Raw genomic sequence first — 25,518 nt, forward strand, 5'->3', positions numbered from 1 at the left:
TAGCCGAACGAAGCAATACGAGCAAAAAAAGGGATGGCTTGTATGAATGAATACCAATGGCCGGTGCTATTGCTGCTACTCCCCTTTCACCCACCAGACACTCACATAAAGACACAGTTCCGCCTACCTCACTGTCAGTCGATCAGCGTTCTTGTGACCAGACTGGCTTTTTGCTACCAGCGTATGGAAGGGCGAAAACAAAAACGAAAGACCGCCGGTTCCGCACCTTGACAACTTGGGCACGAGCCAAAATATATACCTACGGCAACTGCAGTCGATGCTACGCTGCTGCTGCGCTTGCTAGCGCGTAGTATAACCCGTCGCGTTCAAAATACCCCCGGACCCCACGATGGCTCCCGCTAGGCGAGAGACCGCTCGCCTAGTCTGGAAAGCAGTTCCTAATCAAGAAATTCGTACGAATATGAAGACAAATTCTAAGCAACGATTTCGCTTGAGGCAGCAAAAAAAGATCTATACGTAGATTAAAACGAGAAGTCAGCCCTGTGTGACCCCTTGCAGGCAGTAATGCAAAACTTGCTGTTTTTTCTCCAGTGTCTGTTAGGTACTATCGTAATAAACGTGAAAAAATTTTTAAGTATATAATAAGGTTTTATTATTTCTCTTTTGTGTGTTATAATAATGATATGTCGAGCAACCTTCTAGTGGTTGCGTGAAATATGAATGTTTTATAGGTACATATATACTTTTAGTATATTTGCTTAAAGGGACGGTGCAGCGGACATATTGCTTATAGCTGATAATAGTATGGCGGTTTCATACAACTCGGGTTATTAACTAGTTTTCTTTACGGAGCTATATCAGTCCGTCGGACTAAATCACCAAAGGTTAGAAGACAGAGTAAGGGAATCGCGTTAGCTTACACGTTTGCTAGAGCTGACCCATGTCGTAATTTGCATGACCTAATCACAATATGTAATCGGTGTAATTGCAATAAAATCATCCTAATCGGTTAGGCCGCTGATTGCCCAGCGAACCTGTCACGACATGAAGGCAACGAGCAGTTTGTCGCCAACGTTGTACAACTAGATGCAGGAGCTGGAAGATAAAGAATTACTGTTTTATTTTTTGTAGTTCACGAGGGGTTGATGACCAGTCATTAATGTCTTTCAGCTTCAAATTCCATGCTGGTCCCGTGTTGCTAGTACCCTGCATTGTCTTGCTATACGTGATAGTTCTGTCGGTCTGTGTCACTGCGATCGTGTAGTATACTGAGTGTGAGGCCTGTATCATCCCGTTGCCGGTTCGAAACAAACCTGAGTTAGGCCAGGTTGTCCTGTCGAATCGAACTCCGTGCTCCATCTGTGCTGGCTACCGTTAATACTGGAGGCCTCGTTGCTCTTCTCCTGTAATACCCTTGCCGATAGAGGATGAAGAGTGTCCCTTTCCTTTTGTCTGTACGACAACGGACGCGTGCACCCTCTCCCGTCTGCGCGCATGCGTCTGCTGACATAGTATGCTCGGAGGGGCCCTGCGAGCCGGCCGCAGCTCTAAAGAGTGCGTCGTCGAGCATGTGCACTTGGCCAAATGATGCCCAGTAGCTGTTCAGGCTAGTGATGTCGGTAACGCATCCTTTTACACTATTGGTCGCGTGTGCTCCATAGCATCATGGAGTTTACGTCCACATGGTATAGATGTGTATAAACTCGGGCTGGCGGTAAAAAAGTTAAAATTATACGTAAGAGAGGGATAAAACCAGAAAGAAACTCCATCTAATCAATAGAAGCGTCAATACGACTACGGGAACGCTACCGTTGTAGAAATAATAGGGTCTATGCGAAGGAAGTATGCCACCGTTTACTAGTTGTGTCTTTAACCAGCACGGTGAAGGCTTGTTTCGATTATGAACCCGCGTATCATCATCTCGACAACGGCATTCGCACGTTTGACCGAGTCGAGCAGGATCTGTAATTCCATTAAGAGGTTCCATTACCGCACCGTTCGACTATTTCCCTAGTGTTCTGCGCGCGTGTCGTTCTAGCCCTGCGCTGAGTACTGCTGGTCAGAAGTGTAGTGCTGGCTTGTCCTTTTGCGCACTCGTCTCCGTTACAGTGGTACTATTGCCGACGCTGCTGCTGTCATACGCGGCCCCGGACGACACCAAAAGGATTATCATCATTACGATAAGCAAACGCAGCGAAGTATCACACCTGTGAGCATGTGTATCTTACCGATAGGCGATGATTGTGAGTGAGTGACCCGCTTCGTCTGTAGCGGTAATGGGTAACCAGTGTGTTCCTTCCGCAGCCATAGTACTAAGGGGGGAAACAGCTTAAAGCAGCAACAGCTGAGTCCCTCGAGGTGTGCTGCAGCCGTGACCTTTACTATATATAATTCAACTCTGTTTATTTGTCTTTCCACAGCGAAAAAATAGTCGAAGTGTGTGTGTGCGCCTTTCAAGTGTCGTTGTACTTCTGTGTCGTTCTGTTCATATTCATGTGTTAGTTCATCAGAGGTTTTATTCAGTGAGTGCATCATACCGAATTACCCACTGTACCGGCAAGTCAAATAGGCGGCCCCCAATCGGCGAGTGAGCTAAGAAACGCAACGAGTGCGCGACGATGGAGCTCGTTCGCTGGAAAATTTAGGAAACGCTTTCTTGGGAACGGCGGCGAGCCGTTGGGCGGGCGTTTTTTGCAACATTTTTAAGCAGCGACATCAGGCAGCATTATTATCTGCTGGTCAGCGCGTTAGCAATAACAGTGTCTCAATTAGCCGATTCTCGCCAGTAGGTGGTGGCGGGCCCAACTACCGAAAGCAGCATTTCCGGACGCATAGCAACTCCTGCGTCATGCGAACAGCGCTCTTGGTAATGGTCGCCCTACTGGCGGAGGTAAAGGGAACATCGGCTACCCTACCACTGCCGGGAAGTGGAGGCACCGCTGGTACTAGCAGCAGCAGCAGCAGCAGCAACGGGCCGATTCATCCGACGTTCCAGGGCTCGCGCGTGAGCGACCGCGTCGTTAAGACCAACTATGGCAAGCTGCGTGGACGTATCATCATACCCGAATCGAAGTTCGGTATCACGCTTCAACCAGTCGAAGTGTTTCTCGGGATTCCATACGTGTCTCCACCCATAGGAACGTTGAGGTTCTTGCCGCCGATGAATTCGCCCCACTGGGAGGATATTCGCGACGCGGATCACTTTGGACCCGTGTGTCCACAGAAGCTCCCGATTGATTTAAACGACACTGCGCAGGCGGCGCAAAAGATGCCATTAGCGCGTGTCGAGTATCTCAAAAAGATTTCGCAACTACTTATTAACCAATCAGAGGATTGTCTATTCCTCAACATTTACGCGCCAGCTAAAGGTGAGTGATTGACTAAGTGTATGGAGTAGAGCCAGTGAGGATGTAAGATGACAGACAGAGTTCCAGTTCTAACGTACCCGTTAGCGGCCTACCTCGAAATGTGACTGCCGAAGTCAACGGGAACTAAGGAAAGAGGAATGGAGGGTTTAAAATAGAAAGGTTTACTATGTAAAGAAAAGTGATCTCGATATTTTCTTCTGCTGTAACAAAAAAGTCTTGCTACCAATGCTACCGTCGCTCTAGCGACTGGGGTATGTCTCGCCAAAACAGTGTTCGTCTGAAGGATGACGCAGTTGTATCCCCAAAACTGTATTATGCTTACTCGTTTCTTCGCGGAGGCCTCTCGACTTCGCGCAACCGTTACCACTCGTTTCGGGCCTTCCTACGTAACTACACGAAGCTCCTCTGCCTGCGATAGAAAATTCCGACCTGTATTGCCCGACGAAATCATGTTGGTGTTCTTCCTACTTGAATTTCGCTACTACCTCCAAAGGCTAGCACCGAACGGCGGCCAAAAAAAAGAGACGAAAAAGTATTGACGTTGGCCTCACGGTGGCAATAGCAAAGATACCTTAGTTTCGTCACTAAGGATGACGATGGGAGAGAAAAGGAAAAGGCATTGCAGAGGTACGGGTTGAGAAGCTACATCTTCCTCTTCCAGCTTCTCTCCGAAAAAAATGTTTTGGGCTGTTGCCGCCCACACCGCTGATCGACGTACGGTTTTCTGCAGTTGTGTTACGCTGGCAACGGGCGTGCGAAAACAAGAGGAAAACAGCATAATAAAAGTTTTTATATATGGACCCTTCAACCCATCGAAGCAGCCAGTAACAATCAGCATCTGAGGACCTACCCAAAATGCCTAAAGCATTTCTGTAGCGTACAGTGCAGCTTTTATAGTTGGTCTTACAATTTTAAAATGATGAGAACACCACGCTCTCGAGTGACAGCAATGGTTAGAAACTGATCGACCTATTTTTGGCACAGTTCCGAAAGATAATTTTTAGAACACATGTACCGGATGCGCCGCCTGAATGGAAATGCACTTTGGTGGGTTGTTCACCTTTGCGGGAATATGTGAATTCGCTATATTTGCATTAAAAGCAGGTGGATTCTTTCTAGAAAAGTCCCACAAATGCACCACAACGGTGGCAAAAGGTCAGTCTCTGAAGTATGGGAAAAGATCCGCTATTGTATAATGTCTTTGCCGTGCACGAACCCTCGCCGAGGTCATAAACTCCCTTAGTTGCAGGAAATGGACAATTTACATTATTGCAGGTCTCCAGAAGGTTCTCTAACATTCTAAGAAAAATAACAGTATGCCAATGCGAAAGATCCACAACAGGACAATAACTCAGAGAAGCTAAGGACTTGTAAAAAAAACAATGAAATTCATATTTAATGGTACCGCTGTTTTTGTCTCGATAGTGAGAGATATTTTTGGAAGCGTACTTGCCTCACAACTAACTAAGACTTCAAATCTATTTTTTACATCATAAAAATCAAACCGATATTCTGAAGACGCAAGAGCCTAGATATTTTTTTGGAAACAATTTTAAAAATGAACCATGCTAGCCTACGCCGATTGCTCCCTGACGAGAGTGCCTTCACCCTTGATGTAGGTCGGTGAAGGTTTCGGCGAAGGAAGGACCGCTAGTTTGGCTGCCACTCCAAGAATGTTTCCACCTTAGCTAGAACAAAATTCTCTACATGTGATGACTTTCCAAGCAATACAGCTTGATGAAACTAACGTCATGTCGCCACTGCTTCGTTTGTATATAAATAAACAATAGTGGAATACTATACAAATTGTGACAAAGCCGAGGGTTATTGGACAAACTGTATTTGTTCGCTTTGCAAATTGTAAACCGATAGAAAAACGTCAAGTTCGGTGCTTTATCATTTGAGCGTTCGCCGAAACTAGGGAAGGGGGCAGCATTTTGGCTTAAAATGATGCTCTTGAGCTTGTGAAGCGGTAGCTTCGTTACCCGCCGGTTCGGCAACTCGAATTCAATTCAGTAAGCAACCGTTTATAGACCAAGTAATGGAGTCATCTCAACTTAAGGAAAAGTTCCAGAAAAGTCCTGAGCCATTAAAAAATAATTTATGTGTAACGTTTCAACGGAACTCCAATGCACGAATATCACGACGTTACTGGCGATTTACAGAATGAAGCGTGAGGTTATTTAGAATTGGTTTAGCTCTCCCTTGACGAATATCGAAGCGTATAGCCTAGTTGCAGAATTAAATAAAATTAAGCAAAATAACTAACCTCGCAATTTACACCAACCTATTTTGCAATTGTTAAGGTATCAGCGTTACGTCTTCGGGCATTAAATAGGATTACGCTTACGCTTAAGGCCGGCCTTACATGAATTTATTTATGCAACCTTATCAGTTCACAGATACTAAACAGACATTTTTTAAAACTCGTACAGCTTACCTTCATGGTTTCCTTCAGGCCTCGTGGCGGGTAATTAGGCTCATGTTGGCTAAGTGTATGTTCCGGATGAAGAAATACTTGGCACTCTCAAGTTCGAGCCCGCTAGGCCAGATGTAATCTGTAAACGCACAATTTGCGCAAAATAAAGCTAATTGCATGTTCGTTCGATTCCGTTCGTTCGCTCATACTAAACGTTATACGATTCAGGTTCCCGATAAAGCCTACCTGTACTTTAATGTACTGCTTTCTATGTCCTGCATCAGTATATGCGCATTCTTCACGGGCCATTTCAGACGAATGGACATTTCGGATGCACGGCCACAGACCTAATAAGCACGTTCAGATCTTGCTTGTGAACCCACTGATTCGGAAGCGTTTGTATGGCTCCTCGGGCCTTGGCCCTCATGTGTATCCAACTCACACAGTCGGCAACGAGCCCTCGCTACAGGCGACACGGGTATACTAGAACGCGCTGCGACGACAACTACTAATACCGGTACCGCCATTAGAACTCGAAATGCTCCGCAGACCGACAAAGCCTATGGTGATTTGTATTATTGCGCGAAGTGCCCTGATCCAAGGGTAGTGCGGATATAAAAACATAGGTAGCCGACGACCGGAGAGTGAGATAATTAAAACGTGGTCTGGACGATCCATTCCCTCGATGTTGGTCTGCTTTCCCCACTTCTACTGGCTGATGTTATTATAATACATGCTGATGTGATCGTGTCGAATTACAAAGGAAGAACAGGACGCTTTCCTTCGTTCCAGGTCTGTCGCTGCTCGATCAGCAGTAAGGGGCGTCTTACTGCTATTCGACGCCCCTTAGTGCCGCTCGAGTATGTTTGTCGTTTTGCTTTTTTTATCTCTTCCGTCTCTGTCTGTTATCTTGATTATCACAGATGTGCGCTTCTCTCGTTCTTTATGGATCGGATTTATTTTGCCCAGTGGCTGCCCATCGTTTCGACGAAATAGACTCCTCGTCAGCGCTCAGTGTTCAGTGCTGGCTAATTGTGAACATGCCCTACACGGTAGACGGTTTCTCCGTACTACAATGAGTTCCATACAGGCATTGTCACCGAGTGTTCGTCGACGAATCTTTGCTACTGGGTACCGCTTCTGCTGGCGCTACTGCTGTTGCTCAACTGAAGACAACATCTCCAGCTAGCTATCGGCGATACCTGCTAAACGATAGTTTTTTTTTGCTTCAGCAACTCATAAGCTGGCTTTGCTGTCTGTACCATACGTTAGGGGCGAGTCGTTAACACTGTGCCAGCTTGGCTATCTGCCGTACACCTCACTCAGGTACTATTTGGGAGAATCATTAACAGGGATGGACAGCCTAAGCACCAAAGGCGTTCCCGTGTGGAGAAGCTGCTCCCTAGTCTACTGGCAGGTCTTTCCTACTCACAGTATCTCAGTAAAGTTTTCGTCAGCACTGGCTGCTGCAACGTGAAGCAGCCTCTTCTGATGTCTTCCGTTCCCTGACAAGTGGGTTGGCCCCGTTCGCGTTTACCGGGATGAACGAATGAATTTCTTGCCGGTCTGCTATCGGTCGAATGAATTTCGCCGCCGCTGCACTCAACCCTTAGTCTGAATCAGCCCTCTTAGGCCATTCATTCTTGGGTGTTTCTTTATATATGGTATCTATCCTTCCTCGTCTTGGCGCTGGGTCCAGCTGCTCTTGGGGCTGCCGCACATTAGAATTCGTAGGATACGTTATGTGGCCTTTAGGAGTATAGTGCATGACAAGGTTTGTGTGATCGATTCTATTTGATTTAATTGAATCAACGCGTTAACCTGACCTGTTAGCGATACAGAAAACAATTGGCTAACCAACTTGACCGTTCAACAGAACTGGTAGGCCCTGTGGTCTTCCCCGACACTTGTTGAACGTGCCAGTCTGTAAATTCGATATGGTTTTTTTTGGCTCACAAAGGATAGAATAGGAATGTGTTTTTTTTTAATCAGAACCAAAGACCACAGTAGCTGTATAATGACAGACCCGCTCCATTAGCAGAGTAAAACATCAATAATTGCGACAATATAGCAAGAGTGGCTTTGCTCGTCTACTTGTTTGTCGAGTTAACTGCTTATCTAGTCTTACCAGGTAGACAGAAGCACGCGTTAAGAATCGCGTTAATTGATACTTCATCACTGGGTGAGAGACGCTACTTCACCTATTGACCACGCGACCAAGCCAGTGTTGCTAAGGTCCAGTGGTGAGCCTATTAAAAAAGACCTCTGATGCCAGCGATTCTCCCATAGTTTCTCTTCCTGTTGGTTCGGCTCGTCTCCTATATCTAACACTTGCCTCCTGTCTAAGCGATAGCACTTAACCGGATAGGTGACCAAGTAAGTGACTGGACCTTCGAGAAGTTGTTCCAAAGCTGGTGGAATAAAGAGCCAATGTCTCGGCCAGAATAGAAACAAGCTGCGTGCGACAATCAGATCCCTCGTTGATTACCATCAACCGGCAAATAGGCAAACAGCCATTCCTTTTCGTTCACCCTCATCTGTCCTTTACGTAGTACATACCCACCTGGACCTTTGCCAGGGGATCAAGGCTTAAGCAGTTGGCGTGCCGCAGCTCTCATTAAGGCGACTACTTTGCTTTGGTTGCAAGCTAGCAGTGCCTTGCAGTTTTTGCAGCTAGCAGTTTTGTTGTGAGGGTTCCTCGTTGGCTAGCAAGATTTGAACGGGATGAGACCACTATGACACGCTATCGTCTCACGCGATGCATCTTTAGTTCATAGAGCTATTGCCTTCGTTGCGGACCCCTTCTGCCAATTGATGAGGACAACCAAATGACAATTGGCTCAACAAGATTGAGAAGCAACCTTGTTGATTAGAGATGGCGTCCGCTTATCGCCGAATGGATTGGCTGATACGATATAATCGTGTGTGATACCATTGTCTAAATGTGTCTAAGTTCATTTACTGCTCGTTCAAATTAGGCAGATCGATTCCGTGTAGTCGAAAGAAGTAGGGATCAAATATTTGACTCTAATTACTATTCTAATAGGTAGTGATTTGTCATAAATCAGCACGATCTGCATAATGGTTAATATTAAGAACAGATGTTAATAGTATTATTGGACATCATCCGTTGGAAAGAGCCCGTTAACCTTTTCAAAGGCAACATTATCTCCGGCCGAATATATTCGAAACTTGTCTGGACGGAACGGCTTTTCCTCTGTGCTAAAAAGCGAGTTTCAACCGTCTTATTGAATACATCATTTAGCTATTGAACAAAATCAGAACAACAACTAAACACGAACGTACACTGTCTGCTTTCTAGCGAAACGAATAGCCGATACCGACATAACATATGCACAATAAGGCTTTTGCTTCTCTCGATTTGGGCTCATTTGATCGTTTACAACCTGACGCCAGACGATGCTCTATTATTGTATTCGCTTGCCTGCAAGCCATATCGTATATTCATTATTAGATCAGTATCTGCACCATTATGTCCAATAAACAAGTTGGTATTCGCAGTGACCTTCGTCTCGTCCGCCAGCGGCCTTGCCACAGTCGCTGCAAGTTATATAGCAGCGAACAAGTCCAGCTGCAAAAGCTTAGTGCAAGCTAAGTTCCTATTAAGTTTGTTGGCCTTTCTTAGTTTCTATGTTATACCCATACCACCGGTGGATTCTGGAGCGTTGCAGCTTCGACGACAAGCGGACTGCCGTTGTTTTTGAAAAGGAACCTCTGTAGGCGAATGAAAAAGTTCCGCCTTATCTTCTACGTTCGTTTCTTCTTTCAACCTCGTTCTTCTCCCTTCTGCCTAACTCTCGTAATTCTTGCCGTCCCCATTGTCCCATGTCTCCCTCTATATATTCTGGATTTTGGTGAGACATTTCTATGACATTAGGGTAAGGAGTGGTAGCTTAAGTGGTCTGCATATCTTACGATAATCATAAGTGACGGCCTACCCAGTTGCCATTATAGCTTGCACCGTTCAGTGGTCAGGCCAGTACGGGTACAGAATGATCGTTTTACCATCTGAAGCAATGAAACAAATGATAAAAAGGGCTGAGGAGAGATACAGCTAAGTGAAGAGGAGTTTGTTCGCTAGAGAACAGACCGATTTGTTGGTGGCGGTGCAGCCCGAAATCTCTGCTGGCCACCTAGCAAGCGATAAGCAGGCGTCGCAGATGACGATAAAATCGATCGAATAAAAAAGGCGCTTCAAAGCCAGCAGTTGCAGTAAGAAGGAAAAGAAAAGAGAGCCTTGCCATGGCCGGACATCGACCTCTTGCCGGACGTACTCGCTTCTTGGTTTCTACTTCTCGCGCTTGATGCGGCCAGGGCTCTTGTCCACGACGAGAAACCTCCGCTACTGGTGCTGCCGCTGTTTCCATCGCGGGTCATGTACCTTTGATCCTGGCTAGGCCCTAGGCCCAGTGAAGCTCAGGAGTTAGAACAATGGACATGCAGACAAACACATCGTCGACTGAGGATTGGCCTGGGTTGACGGAGGTAACGATGAAACCGCTGGAATGAGACGAATATAAGACAAAGTATCGGGCCAATAGTAGTAGCATCAGAAGTAGGGCAAAGCGATTACGGGACAGATCTCTTCGTTATCTATTAGAGCAGTGCAGGCAGCGGCTAGAACTCCGAAACAAAGGCTGGCAATCGAAAAGACGACTATTAGAAGGAGACGAAAAAAGGGAAACGGCACAGCCACAACTAAAACCTTTCGACTCGGACAGCTTTGCAGTGTAGTAGCAGTTACTGTAACAGCCGAACCAGTTAACATTTAGATAGATACTTAGAGATGGTATCTCCAAGCATACATATACGTGTCGTGGCAGTGGAGAGTTTAATGGGTTTGACTATCTAAGCGTAAAGGTCCCAGAACATGAGGCGGTAGCAGAACGTTATCGATTGATTTTGTCCTGTTAATAAATTGTTGTACGCGGGCTAGAAGTCCAGCTTGAACGCGAACGAACTGGTGCATAGCGTTGTGAAAATGGAAACCAATCGAAGTAAGTTGGACATTAGAAATGAAAGACTCATTAGTGGGAAATACACGTGGCAGGATCTTCCAGTAAACGTTTAAAGCTGGATGATCGTAACGGGGGTGATGTAGGTACTGATAGTAATAATAATAACTACAGCCCCTTCCCCTTCTATGATTTAAGTATGCGATAGCAGTAGAAAACCGTTCCGATAGGTCATCAAGGCCTTCGAAGTTCAATTGACCACACTGAATAATATAGGTTAAATAAAAGGTTACGAGCAAAGTACAAACAGTAGTCTTGGTATCTAGGCTGTAGAATGATTGTCTCTATGGCATTATATATTTTTTAAACAAAATTTTAAAAAAATTACTGCTGTGAATACTTGTTCCAACCAGCGGGCAGCAACGACTTTAAAGGCTACATTGCAGTCTATGCATGGTTTAAAACAGTTGGGTTTACCCATATCATTGATAACTTGAAAATCACCTGACAATCTAGGCAGCAATTCTTTTTTGTCGGAAATCATATCTTCGATCGGAAAAAAGCATAACTAAGCAATATCTATTGTATCAATTTGAATTATCTCATTGGCAGATTCTTAATGAATCTTTATCAATTCCTTAAGAAAAAAAAAAAGCAAAATAGAGCTTCATCTGCCAGAGTGACCTCAACAGGATAGTCAGAACAGTAGCTAACTGATACGTACCAAAAATAGAGTCAGCTGCTTCTGCTAAGGTCTGTTTTATTATCTTGTTTCAATTTTAAAACGATCACCACTGAGGGATCTCGTTCAGTATGAATCCAAAGTACAGCTTTAATTTCGGGCTAAATGTTTCACAGAAGCACACGATGGCGTCCCATTGATCGTTGTTTTATGTTCGTCTAGGTAGTTGTAGTACGCTGGACTCCAATAGTCGGCCGCACTTTGCCAATCTTCAAGCCAGAGCCGCCTCTCGGATCATTGAAGTCTGCTAGAACGACGTCGACTGAGCAATGAGCGACCACGGTGATACGTTTCAGTGTCCCTGAGGGCCACCGAACCTTCATGCCGTTGCATCTATGAAATGCCACAGCCTAGGCGCCCAATAGAGACACGCAATGGTAGCCAAGCCATCAGTGGTTCTAGCAACTGCTAAATTCCAATGATAATGCGAGATCCCTTGAGCGACCCTGCGATAACCACGGCGCAGAAAGTAAAACAGAGAGGTTGCCGCTGGCCTCTCAATAACTGAGTTCCTCGCGGCAACATCAAAAAGATAAATACTTGGGACTACTACTATGAATGCCACTACCATTAGCCAGGGTAGGGAATCAGACCGCACAACCGAAGGAAAAGCGTTCAAAGTATCGGATGGCGTACCTCGTTCGCAGCTTTGGTGAAAAGAGCTTGCTTGAGTTTAGATGAATTGGGAGCTAGGCTGGGCGATCTGTGGGCTTAGTCCTAAGCCCTAGGCCTATGGCCTAAGCGTCCGGCTTCAATCAAGCCGAATCTGGGCGCTGCTTCTGGGTTGACTTAGTTCACAATCGTATTCAAGGCAAGACTGCTGCTCTTCCTTGCCTAGTGGCCCCCTAACCAACACAGCTTACCCGTGCCCTATTAGTTGGTATTCGCGACAAGTCGTGCCTAAAGCAGTCTGGTGGTTGCAGTCATTACGGCTCTGCAGTCTTCAAAGCAGCGCTTTGCGGGACATGGAATGGACGGATTTCAAGGGGCAGCTCAGACAAAGGCACCCTCGTTCTCGCCTGCCATCCGGTCTCGTCTCTTTCTAACTCCTCGTCGATTTCCTCACTGCTGCCGCTATCACTGCAGTCGCCGCCGACATTTTAGGCTCGTCAGCTGTACGTTGGGCCGCGGCGCAATAGCTGCTAGGCCACTCGCCTTGCCACACCACGCCGTTACGGATAGCGCTAAACACTCAGAACACAGGGCAGTAACCATAAGCCCTTTAGCAACTTGTAGGTTCTCGTCCTTAGCTTTAAAGCCACTGGCGCGACGACAGTTGTTGCCGTCGTTACCGAACTCTTCTCAGGTGCTCCTTTTTAGTTTGACTAGGCGTCTCATCAGGGTCTAGTTGGTAGGCGATAGGTAGTGGACGTTAGGCGCTAGAACACTGTAAGTGCCGGCTGCCCTGGCGTCCGTTGTCGCCCATAGTAGTACTGCTCTGTTAAATGAGATTTTATTCCTAATTAATGCGTTAATCTTTTATCCGTAGCAGAACTCGAATCAGGTCAGAGTCAGCGAGCGGTGTAAGCAACCCATGAAACTAAGCATATCAAATGGAGAAACGGAGCGGGGGCTTTTGTGGAGGGTTTGGTTGACACCTCGATCCGAGCCAGTAGCCACCGTTTCCAGGGAGTTTTCTGTACTCTAATGGCTGAACGATTTGCAGCCGCGATTGCAACTAACGTCTGGACTATTTTCCCACTTTTCCGAGCTTGTCTAAGGCGACGTCAGACCGCAGTAAGGCAAAGCAAGGCTAGATTATTGTCGCTTGTGATCGCGCTTAGATTAAGGGTATAGCACGATGCCGTTAATGTGCCAGGTCTCTAGTAGAGAAACTCAGAGCTCCTTCTACACTCACCTAGCCCTCGCCTCATGCCTACCTATTCCTAGAACCCACACTTCGAATCTCAAACCACCGCATCTTTACCGTCCCCGTCGGCCCACGATCAAACCACTAGCCCAGCTCATGCCTATAATTAATCCTTGTCTTCTCTAACGTCGAAGAGTACGAGATTTTCTATTACTTCAAAGTTTTGTCAAGCCTTCATTTACTTTACGGGTCCTCCAAGCTATATAACTCGGCTTTGGTTTCTTCGCATTTTGGTGGCATTCGCTCATTCGGTTGGCAACGTCCTTGTCGTAAGCCGGCTTCTAGCAACCTCGACTTAATCCTCTCAATTCCCTTTTGTTTGTATCATCACTATAAATATAGGCATAAGCAAGTACCTAACTTATCCACGAGATACAAAACTGAGAGCAAACTATTACTTAGGCGCACGAAACCGGGCTGCTTGGAGTAGTCCTCCCTTAGCGATCACACGGCGAAGCCTCTGGTTTCGATATAAGGCGAGACAGTAAAATTCTACGTACTGCTTCACTTGCAAACACGGAAAAGAATCAATTTGTTACCTTGTCTAGGCCCTTAGTGGCCTTTAAAGCTAATCTGAATTCTAGCTCTGGATTTGTAAATGTGAGACTGGTTGTCCTCTGAGAGAAACACTTTTGTCAGCTGTTTCGCGGTGTTTCCACCCAAATGTTTGAACAACGATTTTCATGTCAGGTTCGTAGAAAACATTAGTCTATTGGTTTGACCAAACTGATTTGAAGTTTGCCTTGTAGTGCTCGTACTGAGCACGCTGATTTTTGCTGATGCTGCAATCACGCGCTAAACAAACGCGATCCTTAGTAAAATAGTGAGGGTTTCTAACGTAAGTGATTTAAGCAACCTTAATTCAGTGCTGAGATACTGACTATCAATAGCTTCGACCAACATCATTCCTGTTTGCAAGACACCAGTATGACGCGACTGTTCGCCGAATCCAACGAGAAAATCCAATCCATTCTCTGTCATGCGAAAGGTCAGGACAATAGAAGGGTCGCTTGCGACCGCCGCCCCGCCAACACGATGCTACCGGTAAAAGCTTCGTAAATCGAAACTAAGCGAATACTATCGAATACTATACATTGCAGAATTTGATTGCACCGTTTGGACCAGGAGCTGTCAGACTGTTAGAGAACTATTGAAGACCCCAGGGTAGTAGATGGCACAGATGGCCTGATTACATTGCAATGGCCCTCACCTCGAACACTTCTGGCTATTCCTGTCTTGAAAGTGAGAGTAGAAAGAGGCGCGCACCGGCAAAAACCGATTGACTGTTGGTAGCTCAATGGATTTGACCTCCTTATACCCACCCAGAAATAGTAGAAACAGCCGATCTCAACCTTACCTTGATGCAAAGTTTCGCCAGAGCAAAGACCGATCTACAACGATGCCAGTAGGTTCCCCAGCTTCGCTTCTTCTCTCATGATCTAAAGCTCAACCAGCCATATCCTTGAGAATGCTGTAGATGTAGGATTTACCGACCTAACTTATATATTAGATAATAATATTAGTAAGAAGGATCACAGTGAGTGAGCGGGGTTCGGCTATGTTAGAGAGAAACGCATTACTTGGATCTTACTACACATGCAAATTGATCCTACACCTCTCCTAGCATCCACGCAGTCGTACTATAGATCTACGGTTGGTAATGTGTAAAGCCATCTACAGTTAAATAGGCAGGTAGGTCTTCGACGTTACTGTAAGACAATGCCCCCACATTTGCTTCAGGTAGCGGTCGTTTAAGAACTTACTTTGTCTTAAAGTTGGCGAATTTCGCGAATTCTATTTTCAGCTTCCGCCTCCCTCAGATGATTCTCAAGCAGAGAAGATGAACCCTCAGAGGAATTGACCTTGCTTCTTGCCTTTTTTGCTTATAGTTAACAGCAAAAGTAATAAGAGATTGCGTGGGCAGAAACAAATAAATGTGCATATCTGAAAGAATATATATATTTCGAAAGCACCATGTGCGAAAATAAAGACGTAAGGTTTCTCGTCGGGTGTGCATCACGTGAGATGCCACTGGTGCCTAGTGGATTCAGACGTAATTATTTGATTGTAATTTTCACCCCATGATCGCCAGTTATGTACGCGCTGTTATCATGAACGTTTATTTTAATTTCGTTTCTAAAAAAAACACATTTAAATAAACAGTAGTTTTTTCTTCGCCCGGGTACATAACCATATACAATACTTCTTTGAAGTTCTCTGACATCGGTCGAACATTGAGTTCAAACCAGTGCAAAATATCTAAGAAAGATGCACTAAAGCTGTCAAGCCGGCCACACCCCTTGGCGGGGTATTGCAAACATAGCCATCGCAATATTTACTGGCTGCTATCGGCTTGCTCTGAACGTATCTGCCGTTTTTCACGTTCATGGCGGGCGTACAAAGTGTCTGCCTTAATTTCATTCTTGGTTCTCATTGTCTTAACGAGCCTGCTCACAATTCAGACCAAGCCTGAAACTCTAGCCTGCTCACTAAGTAAACTCGCCTGGCTTCTTGGTGATTTGCTTGTTAACCGCTGAATGCTGATGCTTGGGGACTGACGTCTGGTTGTTGGCTTTTAAAGTGGAAATAGCTTGGACGATACAAACCAACAAGTACAGACCGCGGGAATAGCGGCTTTAAACAGGCAAAGTATACACGAGGTTTCGAAGTGAACTCGGCACAATGATCCAGCAGTCGCTTGTCAACTAGTCGCCCGTTCCAAAGACCCGCCAGACCAAGCAGGCGGGTCTCAGGAATGACTCTCTTTCGACTATAGAGGCTTGCCGCCATCCAACCCAACGCTAGGCTGCACATTATAAGACGGGTTGCCCTGCCTGGTGGAGTTTCCACTCTCGATCTCCGTCATTGACCGGGTGGCCCCTGGTCAGCGGCTGAACCTTGAAGCAAACAAAAACGGCTGAAGGGCTGTCTTGAAATAAGGAGCCGCAGATGAGCGGGCAACGTGTTGCTGGCCGCGGATACGGGCTTACTCGCTCCATTTTCTACTTTCTATAAGCTCATTAAGGGACTGCGAGGCATGACTATGCACCCTCACAGCTAAGGGTAAAGCATACTATTGGTTGCGTGCTTGTCGTGTTTCCCGGCTACCGTCTTCTCAGCCTGCCTCTCCTGCAGACGCGGGGGCAAGGAAACCGCAGAAACAAAAGTTCGAAGATATGTGCAGTATGTAGTTAAGCACACAAAATAATACCTGACAAACTGAGATGCAAGGAGAAGAGAGAAGATTATATATATGTAATGACTAACAATGTAAGGCATGGGTTTCATCGCGCTAACGAGGCTACTGTTGCTGGGGGCAATTATGAAACTAGCTCAACTTACTCGACTCGATGCTGCTCGTTGATTCTTTGCACTTGCCCTGATATCGCTGCATCCTTCTATTACGTACCATCCCCTCCACGGAGAGCTTACTCTCCAGTTGTCCCATTTTCCTTACTTGGACCGAAGTAATCCAACCCCCACAAGGGATCGTTCTCGATGTGTGCTAGCGATCGGCAGAAAACTTAGAAAGAGAAAGGGGTCCAAGAGGACTGCGGGCCGTTATGGTTAGCCGTTAAGGTTTTTAATCGGCGAAAATTTTCATCGAGCTTCACTATCGTAACCATCGCCTGGCAAGGTTGATTACACCGGGATCGTAATGTGTACAGATCAAAATGGTCAGAAGTTTAAAAATTAGACAGATGGATGTGTCGTCATGAGTATGCTCGCTAGTTCAGTGTCTTCTGGTATAGCTTGTATACTGATAAATCGTTCAACTAAAACAGAGTGTGGCATAGTAATTTTGCTGCTGTAGAAATGAGTTCAGTTGGAGGTCGTCGCGCTTACTTGTTAGTGCCAGTCTGTCCTATAGGCAGAAAATGTGTAGGTCTTACCACACATTTTTACTTTCCTCGTATACTTTACTTCACAATTTCACAACTTTACAGGGCCGACACCGTAAATATATACGTTAACTGTTTTAAAGTTTGTTTTAGATGCACCACTTCTGCTGGATGAAGTTCCGGAAGAGACAAGGGTGCACAGATTCATGTGTAGTAATCGAAGTTGGAAGTTCTGTTTGTTTACAATAATTGTATGATGTACGTACTACCTTGCTATAATATGAGCCATTCAAGATAACCAATGCTAGTACTAGCTAGGAGATACGCCGATTGCTAAGCATAGCCGTTAAAAGACAGCTTTACGTTAAGTACAAATACGTTTCCCAATTTGAGTGGGAACTACTTTATAATGACAGTTTTCCAGTATGGAGTTGCACAAATGTATGCGCATTTCAGAAATTATTTTCTTTTACAGTACATAATACAATCCTAGAATAATCTATAGCTCTCCAATAATAAAGCAATGGACAATATATAGACCCCTACATACAGTTACCCTAGGCAACGTAGTTTCTCGCTGGCTGTGACTCCAGTTTTATCTATCTCTTATTTTGTTGATTCGCAGCACTTCCCTATCGTTGATGAGAGGGCGGTGCCGCTGGGCGTTTAGTTGACGGCAGCGAAGGGGCGCCATTGGTCGCGGTGGCAATGCCAATACAACCTATGGATGGGGCTGATGAGCACGCTTCGTCTAAAGGCTGGCTACTCAATCTTATGTTGACTCCAATTCTCGCTGACTGTTGCGGCCTAGAGTGTTTGACCGAAGGACCGACTGTTAGTCGCTTCAGACTTGACTCACGTATGCGATTCTGTCAATGGCAGTATTATCTGTTCCCTAGGCCACACCGGTGACCTCAACTAAGTTATCCCAGTTCTCAGTTATCCTACCGCTAGTGTTACTTCATCCTCTCGTTTCAGTGTTTCTCAACAAGCGTCCGAGCTTGTCCTTTCTTCTCATGCCACTACGGCTCTAACGCCCGGTCGATCACTTAGTTCGAACGCTTGCCCGTGGGGAACACTCTGCGAAACGATGCAGAAGCCCCAACGCCCCAGCGGCGCCGCCAGAACTCAGGCCACAGTCGCTGAAAAAGCTAACATTAACGCCAACTTTCCAACCTCCATCACCGCCTCCAAAGCTACCACATCGTCGTAATCACTGACGCCCCCTAATAACTGCATGCTGCCTTGCCTGCATTCAATGCCTGCCAGACCTAGCGGCGTCGATGACTTTGACTGCACAAGTCCCAAGAGAGATACACAGATCGAGACAGCGGCGATCGGAGGAAACAGGAGGAAGACTCAGACGTAGTGTAACTCGCAGAGCAGAACACAAGACTTTATGCGACGGACTCTGTGTTGGCTGTAATTCGGACCGATTATGGAGTTGTGCATGTGGATGCATAAACACTGCGCTGGCTACCGTTCCTCTATACGTCTTTGTCTTCTGACGAGCGAGTGGCCAGTATGCGGCTCTTGCCCGCTTTGCTATACCTCTGTAGCGTACTTCATTGCACAGACGGCGTAGCAACATCGTTCCGATGACTTATGTCAAAGGCGTGAACCCGAAAAAAGGTTTGTAGCTCATAAGTAGTCGGCATGAGTATAGGGACAATTGAGTGCTCCAATCGTTTATATACGAGTCTCGTCCTTATTCGTTAGAAGCATCGCGGAGTATTCATGCATAAACAACGATACCACCGACACAACCTTGGCTGAGACTGTACGACGCCATGGGCATTTGCGTAGGCTGTTGGAGTTGACCTAGTGGGTCATGGTGGCCTTAGGACGGAAGGATTTAGCGATTGTCGAAACGGATACTCAGAAAGGCAGGCAGTTATGTGCCAGTAGCTCCAGCAAACAAGCCGGCATCGACATTCTGCCTAGTTGTACAGTAAGCGTTGAATGGCTCGGGGCAACTGCGTACGCGATCGAACGCATCAACAGAAGCCAGAAAGTGAGGATTGCCTTCTTTACACGTCGAAGTGATCGCTGCAATGGAAGCTGACGCTGCCGCCGGTGGCACCCTAGTTGTATCATCTTATCTAGCCAAGCGAACATACACATATTGATATGATCAGCGAGCATTGCCCACGGACATTTACCAGCTATACTACATTTCATGCTGGCTAGCGCTTCGCCATTAGCGAGCTTACTTGGACTATCTAGGTCACAAGCGTCAGCGCTTAGCTGTGTACAGTTTTTCCACTGGTGTGACGCGCACGGACTAAGGCAGCGTTTATAGCACAAAGTCAACTTTTTTTTAGCTCCTCTTCGCATGAAGTACTCTATAGCGATTTAGGCGCCTGCCAAAGGCTACCCTACTACCATACACATATTCTTAACAAGCGAGACTCACTTCATCGCATATTTGTCTTGAGAGCGGAATGAGTGCTTCTCACGTTCCCATGAAAAAGAGGCGACCAAGGCAGAACTGGAAAGCGCGCCGGAGCTCGAAGCAGCCAGTGCTCCACGCGAGCGAGTGGACAAAGCACGACTAGCACTCACGCGCGCTTAATGCTTCAGCAGTTCACCACCAGCATCACTTCCACCGTTATTGGTCGCCGCACTTCGGTACAACGGACCCTAAAGGCCAAGAAAAGCGTAGGCAGATAGAGGGACTGACAGGCACCAGCAACATTGAGAGTTAACATTGCCTACTTTGGCTTTCTTTGGGGAAGTGACGGAAACTACCTTTGTTCCAGCTTCCCCGCTTTTATCGTGTCCATTCTTTTCGTCCGTGTAGATTTTTGATAGGTTATGCACTAGTCGATTTCATCCCGGCTGCCTGTTTGGGGTTCCCGGTCCGTCCTATCGCTGAACGCGAACTAAAAAAGAGCTGCAGCTCTGGGTAGCATCCGTTTGGGAATGTGGCATTGAGGGCAAACAAGCAGATAGCCCTATCATATGCACACTCGTGTGTCCTGGGTCAACGTGGCAACCCTTGAGTAGAAGTGAATCATAGGCGCGAAGGACGCAGATTTTCAAGCTGCGGCCGAAGAAAAACATCTGCAACCTAGGTTCATGCGCTTGACGTTTGGAGAGATCCTAATAATTGTCGACCAATACAACTGTCAATACAGCACCACCAAGATAGTTTAGTCGTCAGTGGGACTGGACTGCACTCAAGGAAAGCTTTGTTCTTCTTTTCGTCTCACTCACGTGAGGATTTGAACGCTTATCGAATCATCATATCATAATATCTCAGGCTACTCACATTTGTATTTATTTTAGAAGGGGATGGACGACAGTGCTTGTGTTATCGTAGAATGAAAGAGATTAAAGCACAGAAAGAAATCAATATGCGTTTCCCACAATTTTACAACTAGCCTAGCCTTCATTTGGCTGTAAAATTGAAAGAAACTCTAACCCTATCGACAAACTGAATCAATCTATATCAGTGTGTCATAAGTACGTTACCAAATTAATGAAACTCAAGGGTATCGACTCGCTAATCCTTGTAGATCGTTTTTTTGTCTATAAAGAAGCTATATAGACGTATCTAACGGCATGTCATGGCTTTAACTCGAGCAGAGCTTATACAAACAGCGAAGCATACACACGTAGTTGCTAAGAACAGAGTAAAGATTTTTAGTTTCATGTCCGAGGCTTGCATGACATTACTTCAGAACGGAGTCCTGAACACCCACTGTCAACTCAATATTACCTTGCAAAATACATACAGTAAAAGCTGGAGCTTCTTCATACGCTAGCCGTTAACTAAGCAGCTATTAGAGAGGCAGTCAGCGTCATTGGCTATCACGTAACTGCGTCTCTGTCTACTACCGAATGGAAAAACGACTGGAAGCGCGATATATACGATATACGCGCGACCTATATAATGTGACAAAATAGACGAGCAGACATCAGTTGGAGTAAGCAACCGAAAAAAACAAAAGCTATACTATTTATGGACAGGTTCGTGTAAACTTTTATATAATGTCAAAAAGAAAAGGCGGTCAACTACCTAGTAATGCGACTTGACTGTAAGGCTCCTAGCTGCATAAGCTTTAGTAGGAAATCTAACAAGAGCGCAACAGATACTCGCTTTCCAAACACCTAGAACGTGCAAACAATTCCGGCTTTACCGGTTCAAAGCAGGATGGTATTATAGAATATTATGGTCGCGGAATGAACAAAAATGTATCAGGCTTAGTCGCTTGCTAGAGAAAAGACTACGGAATACAACATTGAAAAAAATGCAACAGGAGTGGGTAAATACAGCAAAGGTCCTTGCCTAGACTAGGTTTATGACAGAGATCAAACAGTGATACGGAAGGGATTCAGAAGGAATACGACAGTACTCGACGTAGCCTCTCGCGGGTCACGAACGTTTCTAGGAGTATTCCTATGACAGAGTCCATCCTAGCGTTGCATAAAAAAGAGACTGGTCCTGTTTGTGGTCGAGCTAAACTTAAACAAACCAACACATACCCGTAAACAGAAAGAAATGCGATTTTAGTGGCTACAGCAGTTACCACTTAGGCTAAAACATCGCAACTTAGCCTGGTAAATACCCAAAAGTGAAACTTCGTTTATACATTTAGCTTTTATAAAAAGAGTTAGAACAACATGAGGTAGCCAGTGCCATCAAACACAGGGGTGCTCTAAAGACCAAAGCATCTTCCGCAAGCGATTTAAACTTTGACAAGTAGTCTAATTTGAGACAAAAAAAGGGAGCTAGAGACGCCAATTGTATTAGAAGCCTCAGCTAGGAACGTCAAGTTTTCCTACCGCTTTTGCCACCAGGGAATGCCTCTACAGCCATGATCGTCTCAGGGACCGGGAGCGAGACAGCGAGCCAAGTTCTCTTTCACTTAGGCGGTTTGTGACATAGACTAGAAAGGTTTTTATCTGGACCGTACCCAGCTAAGCTGATAGCTTAATTATATTATTATCGTCCCTTTTCGATGGGCTTGCGGCGGGTCGACAGACGGGACAGTAGTAGTTCTGGAGAAGTAAATAGATCAAGTTCATTCCCGCGACGGAAAAACCCGTCCTTCAATGTAGACAAAAGTGCACAAGGCCAAAAAAGGTCAAAGACTTTTCACCAATAGCCATTCTAAAGAATATACTAGCATTACTATGTTTGTCGGAGCAAGAAATGATGATTAGGGGGCTGGCGACTAAAAAGCAAGAAGATCATCGTGCGGCAGAGCACGATAAAAATTCTTCTTCATCGATGCAGCTTCTGTCGTCACCGCAGCCACAGCTACGTTCTTTGGAAAAGGAGAGCTTGGACCAAAAGCACATGCAAAAGTTGTAGACTTGCTCACCCAGTCTGTCTACGTTCACAGTGCCCTACGTATGTCAGCTAGCGCCTCTCTAAAAAAGATACGAGGCACTGGTCATGATTGCTGGCGGTTTCTAGCATGAGGGACACGATGTGGTCCTCTGGGAGGTGGTAGCTCTGAACACAAAGAACAGGGCTCACGATAGTCTTCGACTAACGACCAGGGCCCCTCGATAACAAGATTCAGTCTTTGGGTTTCTTTAGCCTCACTATCCTTTTCGTACTAGTATTTGCCTGTCGCCACTCACTCTCCAGCCGGCCGCCCGTACTTAGCCTATATTTTAGACCAGCAAGGCAGGCCGGCAATGCTTAATGATGAAGCCTGTTCGCTTCTCTACAGAGTCCGTTAGGACGCAGAGCCAAAGGTAGAAAGAAGCTACATGAAGTTGAACGTCTCCGACATCGACGAATTTCGCTAACACCAACGACGCTTGATCACTGAAGGCGGATGGTCGTAGAGTCTCGCCTTGCTTCGCTTTGGTCTCACGCTACCATCTACGGTAGGGTCTATCTTCTCAAACCTTTTAATGGATCTCAGACTATCAGTCACTTCCATCGGCTGGTGCCCGCGCAGCAGAGGTATACCAGAACGAGAAGATCAGCTGGGATCGATTGCACATAAGTCCTATCAATAGCATCAGACAGACAGCCCCACCTCTTTGCTAGCATGGAATGCACGCAGAAGATGTAGGCTGTAGCGAGGATATAGGTGGGTAGGCCCACCAAAAGACTCCTTTCCTTGACGAGCGACTCGTCTAAACGGTCGGTTTATCTGGTTCCTAAGCGAGCCGTTTAAGACGCTTGCTCATTTGGGCAAATTCCCTACTAAGAAAAGAACCCTGCGGTAGAGGAGCATCGTCGTAGTGTTGAGTAAGCGACAGAGTTATATATATATATATATATATAAAGTGAGAGAGAGCAAAAAAAGACTTAGTGAGTCAATGGGAAAAAACGGGTCCAAACTGATTATTCATTGCGCATCGTTGATGAGTACGCCTTAGATGTAAAATTAATTTAACCGCTATGGTAATTGTCATACTAGTACTACTAGCTATTAGCTATTGGCCGATCGCACAGGATCGGTTAACGAAATGAAAGTGGATAGCACGAGATATACACGCGAGTATGTGCCATGCGCGTACTGGGAAAAGGTTCAGGCTGTTCAGTTTAAATATAGCTCGCGATTCCTCTGCTGTAGGATCCACTAGCGCCGTTGCCTTTTACCTATAAAATAGCAGATATATAAATGTAGGCTGTATTTATTTTGAACGTGGCGTGTACACGAAGTACGTTTGTCGACCCAAGCATTTACGTCGTGCCCAGTAAATAATGTTGTCTACTGAAAACGTTTCAAATTCAACTTTGCCACTGCTAATGTCCCGAATACAACTATGTGGATCCGTGTTGAATCGACACGAATCGTGTAGAGTTCTATTACAACACTTTGACATGTGAGAATGATAATATTATTATTATATAACTACGAAACATCACAAGAGATATATATTATAATATAAAACATTTAACAAACTTTCATGATCAAACATTTCTAAAATTTATGTTCTAACACAAAAAAAAAATAAAAGTAACAGATTTGACATTAGCAGGGCAGCGTGGGTCTGTACCAATTTTAGTGGCGACTATTTGGCGCTGAGGAGTGAGAAAGCTTCTAATATTCGATTAAACAATGATGACTGAAGTTATCCTGAGCTTTTTTACTTGACAATAAGTGGTTCAGACAACCCGTATATATTAACTTTGAAAAGAAGTACGATAATCGGGTATAAGTAATACCTTATGAATCGGTGCTTCGAATTTTTCAAGGAGACTACGATTTTTTTAATTCTGCAACTCTATACAGCTTAAGCTGTATGCACCATATATATTGTACAAGTACAAAACAGCTACGTAAGTACGTACTGATTGGTTGCGGACTCGTGGAGAATTTTATTTTCTCTTGGGTGGTGCCGGGTCTTCAATTCGAATAGCAAATCAACTAAGTGATGCTCAATACGAAGTTTATCAAGCAGGCGCTCAAGGGGCTGTATGTATAGGCAAAAGGAGGCAGCGACGACGACAGCGCTGGTAAAGCAAAGAAAAGGACAGAGGCCCATTCCAATTTGTTATTATGATTAAGCGCCGATGTAGATGAAGAGGCAATCTTGTATCGCAGTGTGCCTTCTGCGCTGTTTGGCTATGACGTTCTAAGTACTTCGCGGGCTCTGTCGGAAAGAAGCCGAATAGTATACGCGGGCCTGCTGACAAAAGTCGGCGTTCTTTGCCTTTCTCCTGAAGCAAGGGTCCCAAAGTCACCACTATGTGTTCGATGTATCAGGATGTCTATGAGAGCGATCGTACCGACGAATCAGGAGCGGTTCTCCGAGAAAGATAGAAAGTTCAAGAGAGAGCATAGAACTCAAATAAGTCTTTAAGGGACCCCACCACCTATAGCTAACCGGAGCCCACTCGAAAGGCCTTTTACTCCACCAAAAGTCCCCCGACTAACGCGTCGACCCACACAGAGAGTTCCTTCTTTACACAGGCACCTACTTAGTCGCCCAAAAGAGACTCGATATAGAAGTAGCGACATGAGCCATAGCGACACGGACTAGTGGTGACGATGATGATGGTGGACGAGAGGAAGCATACAGAACGCTTTCCGCAATGATTCCCTTAATGAAAAATGCAGCACTCGCGCTACACTTACACTGACTCCTGCAACAGTTTTGACATGTCGCCAAAGTTTCACTCAGCCTTCTTTCACAGGGCTCGCAGGACCTTTATTTCTTGGTAGGCAAGACATCCCTCAACTGTTTCGCTGGCGGGTACCGGATCCCCATCCAGCCTCTGCCTTACAATCCACTCGGTGTAAACCCCGTATAACTAGCCTGTAACACTTCGCTACGGGCAATTCCTTGGTCTTGCGCGATCGAGTATGTGCTGCAGTAGTCATCTCATACTGGTTCATATACTCGGCGTATTACTTTAGC

General features: G+C 45.6%; 1 protein-coding gene and 1 long non-coding RNA gene across 16 annotated transcripts in view; one reads left to right on the top strand and one right to left on the bottom strand.

Moving 5' to 3' along the window:
- LOC147757477 (uncharacterized) overlaps positions 1-6,638 on the bottom strand; it is a 43,433-nt gene extending 36,795 nt beyond the window's left edge. For 3 of the 4 annotated variants that reach the window (XR_015320275.1, XR_015320271.1, XR_015320274.1), the window contains exons 1-2: positions 5,995-6,638; positions 5,770-5,887 (exon numbers count right to left, since the gene is read on the bottom strand). This is a non-coding gene — a long non-coding RNA (uncharacterized LOC147757477). Of the gene's footprint in view, positions 1-5,769; positions 5,951-5,994 lie in introns of those variants that run through there. The other variant, XR_015320273.1, reaches the window with a different exon arrangement.
- LOC111244674 (neuroligin-4, X-linked-like) overlaps positions 1-25,518 on the top strand; it is a 131,533-nt gene that overhangs the window by 45,835 nt on the left and 60,180 nt on the right. For 4 of the 12 annotated variants that reach the window (XR_015320264.1, XR_015320265.1, XM_086979051.1 and 1 more), the window contains exon 1: positions 1,518-3,329. The exons of 1 other annotated variant lie outside the window; for it this stretch is intronic. Coding sequence is in view for 6 of the 11 variants with exons in the window: in XM_086979051.1 (XP_086835177.1) it covers positions 2,810-3,329 (520 nt within the window). In the remaining 5 variants the exon portion in view is untranslated. Of the gene's footprint in view, positions 1-1,515; positions 3,330-25,518 lie in introns of those variants that run through there. 7 more of the 12 variants (XR_015320267.1, XR_015320268.1, XM_086979050.1 and 4 more) reach the window with 3 other exon arrangements.

The sequence above is a fragment of the Varroa destructor genome, unplaced genomic scaffold, assembly GCF_002443255.2.
Source record: "Varroa destructor unplaced genomic scaffold, Vdes_3.0 BEIS01000002.1, whole genome shotgun sequence".
Taxonomy (NCBI): domain Eukaryota; kingdom Metazoa; phylum Arthropoda; class Arachnida; order Mesostigmata; family Varroidae; genus Varroa; species Varroa destructor.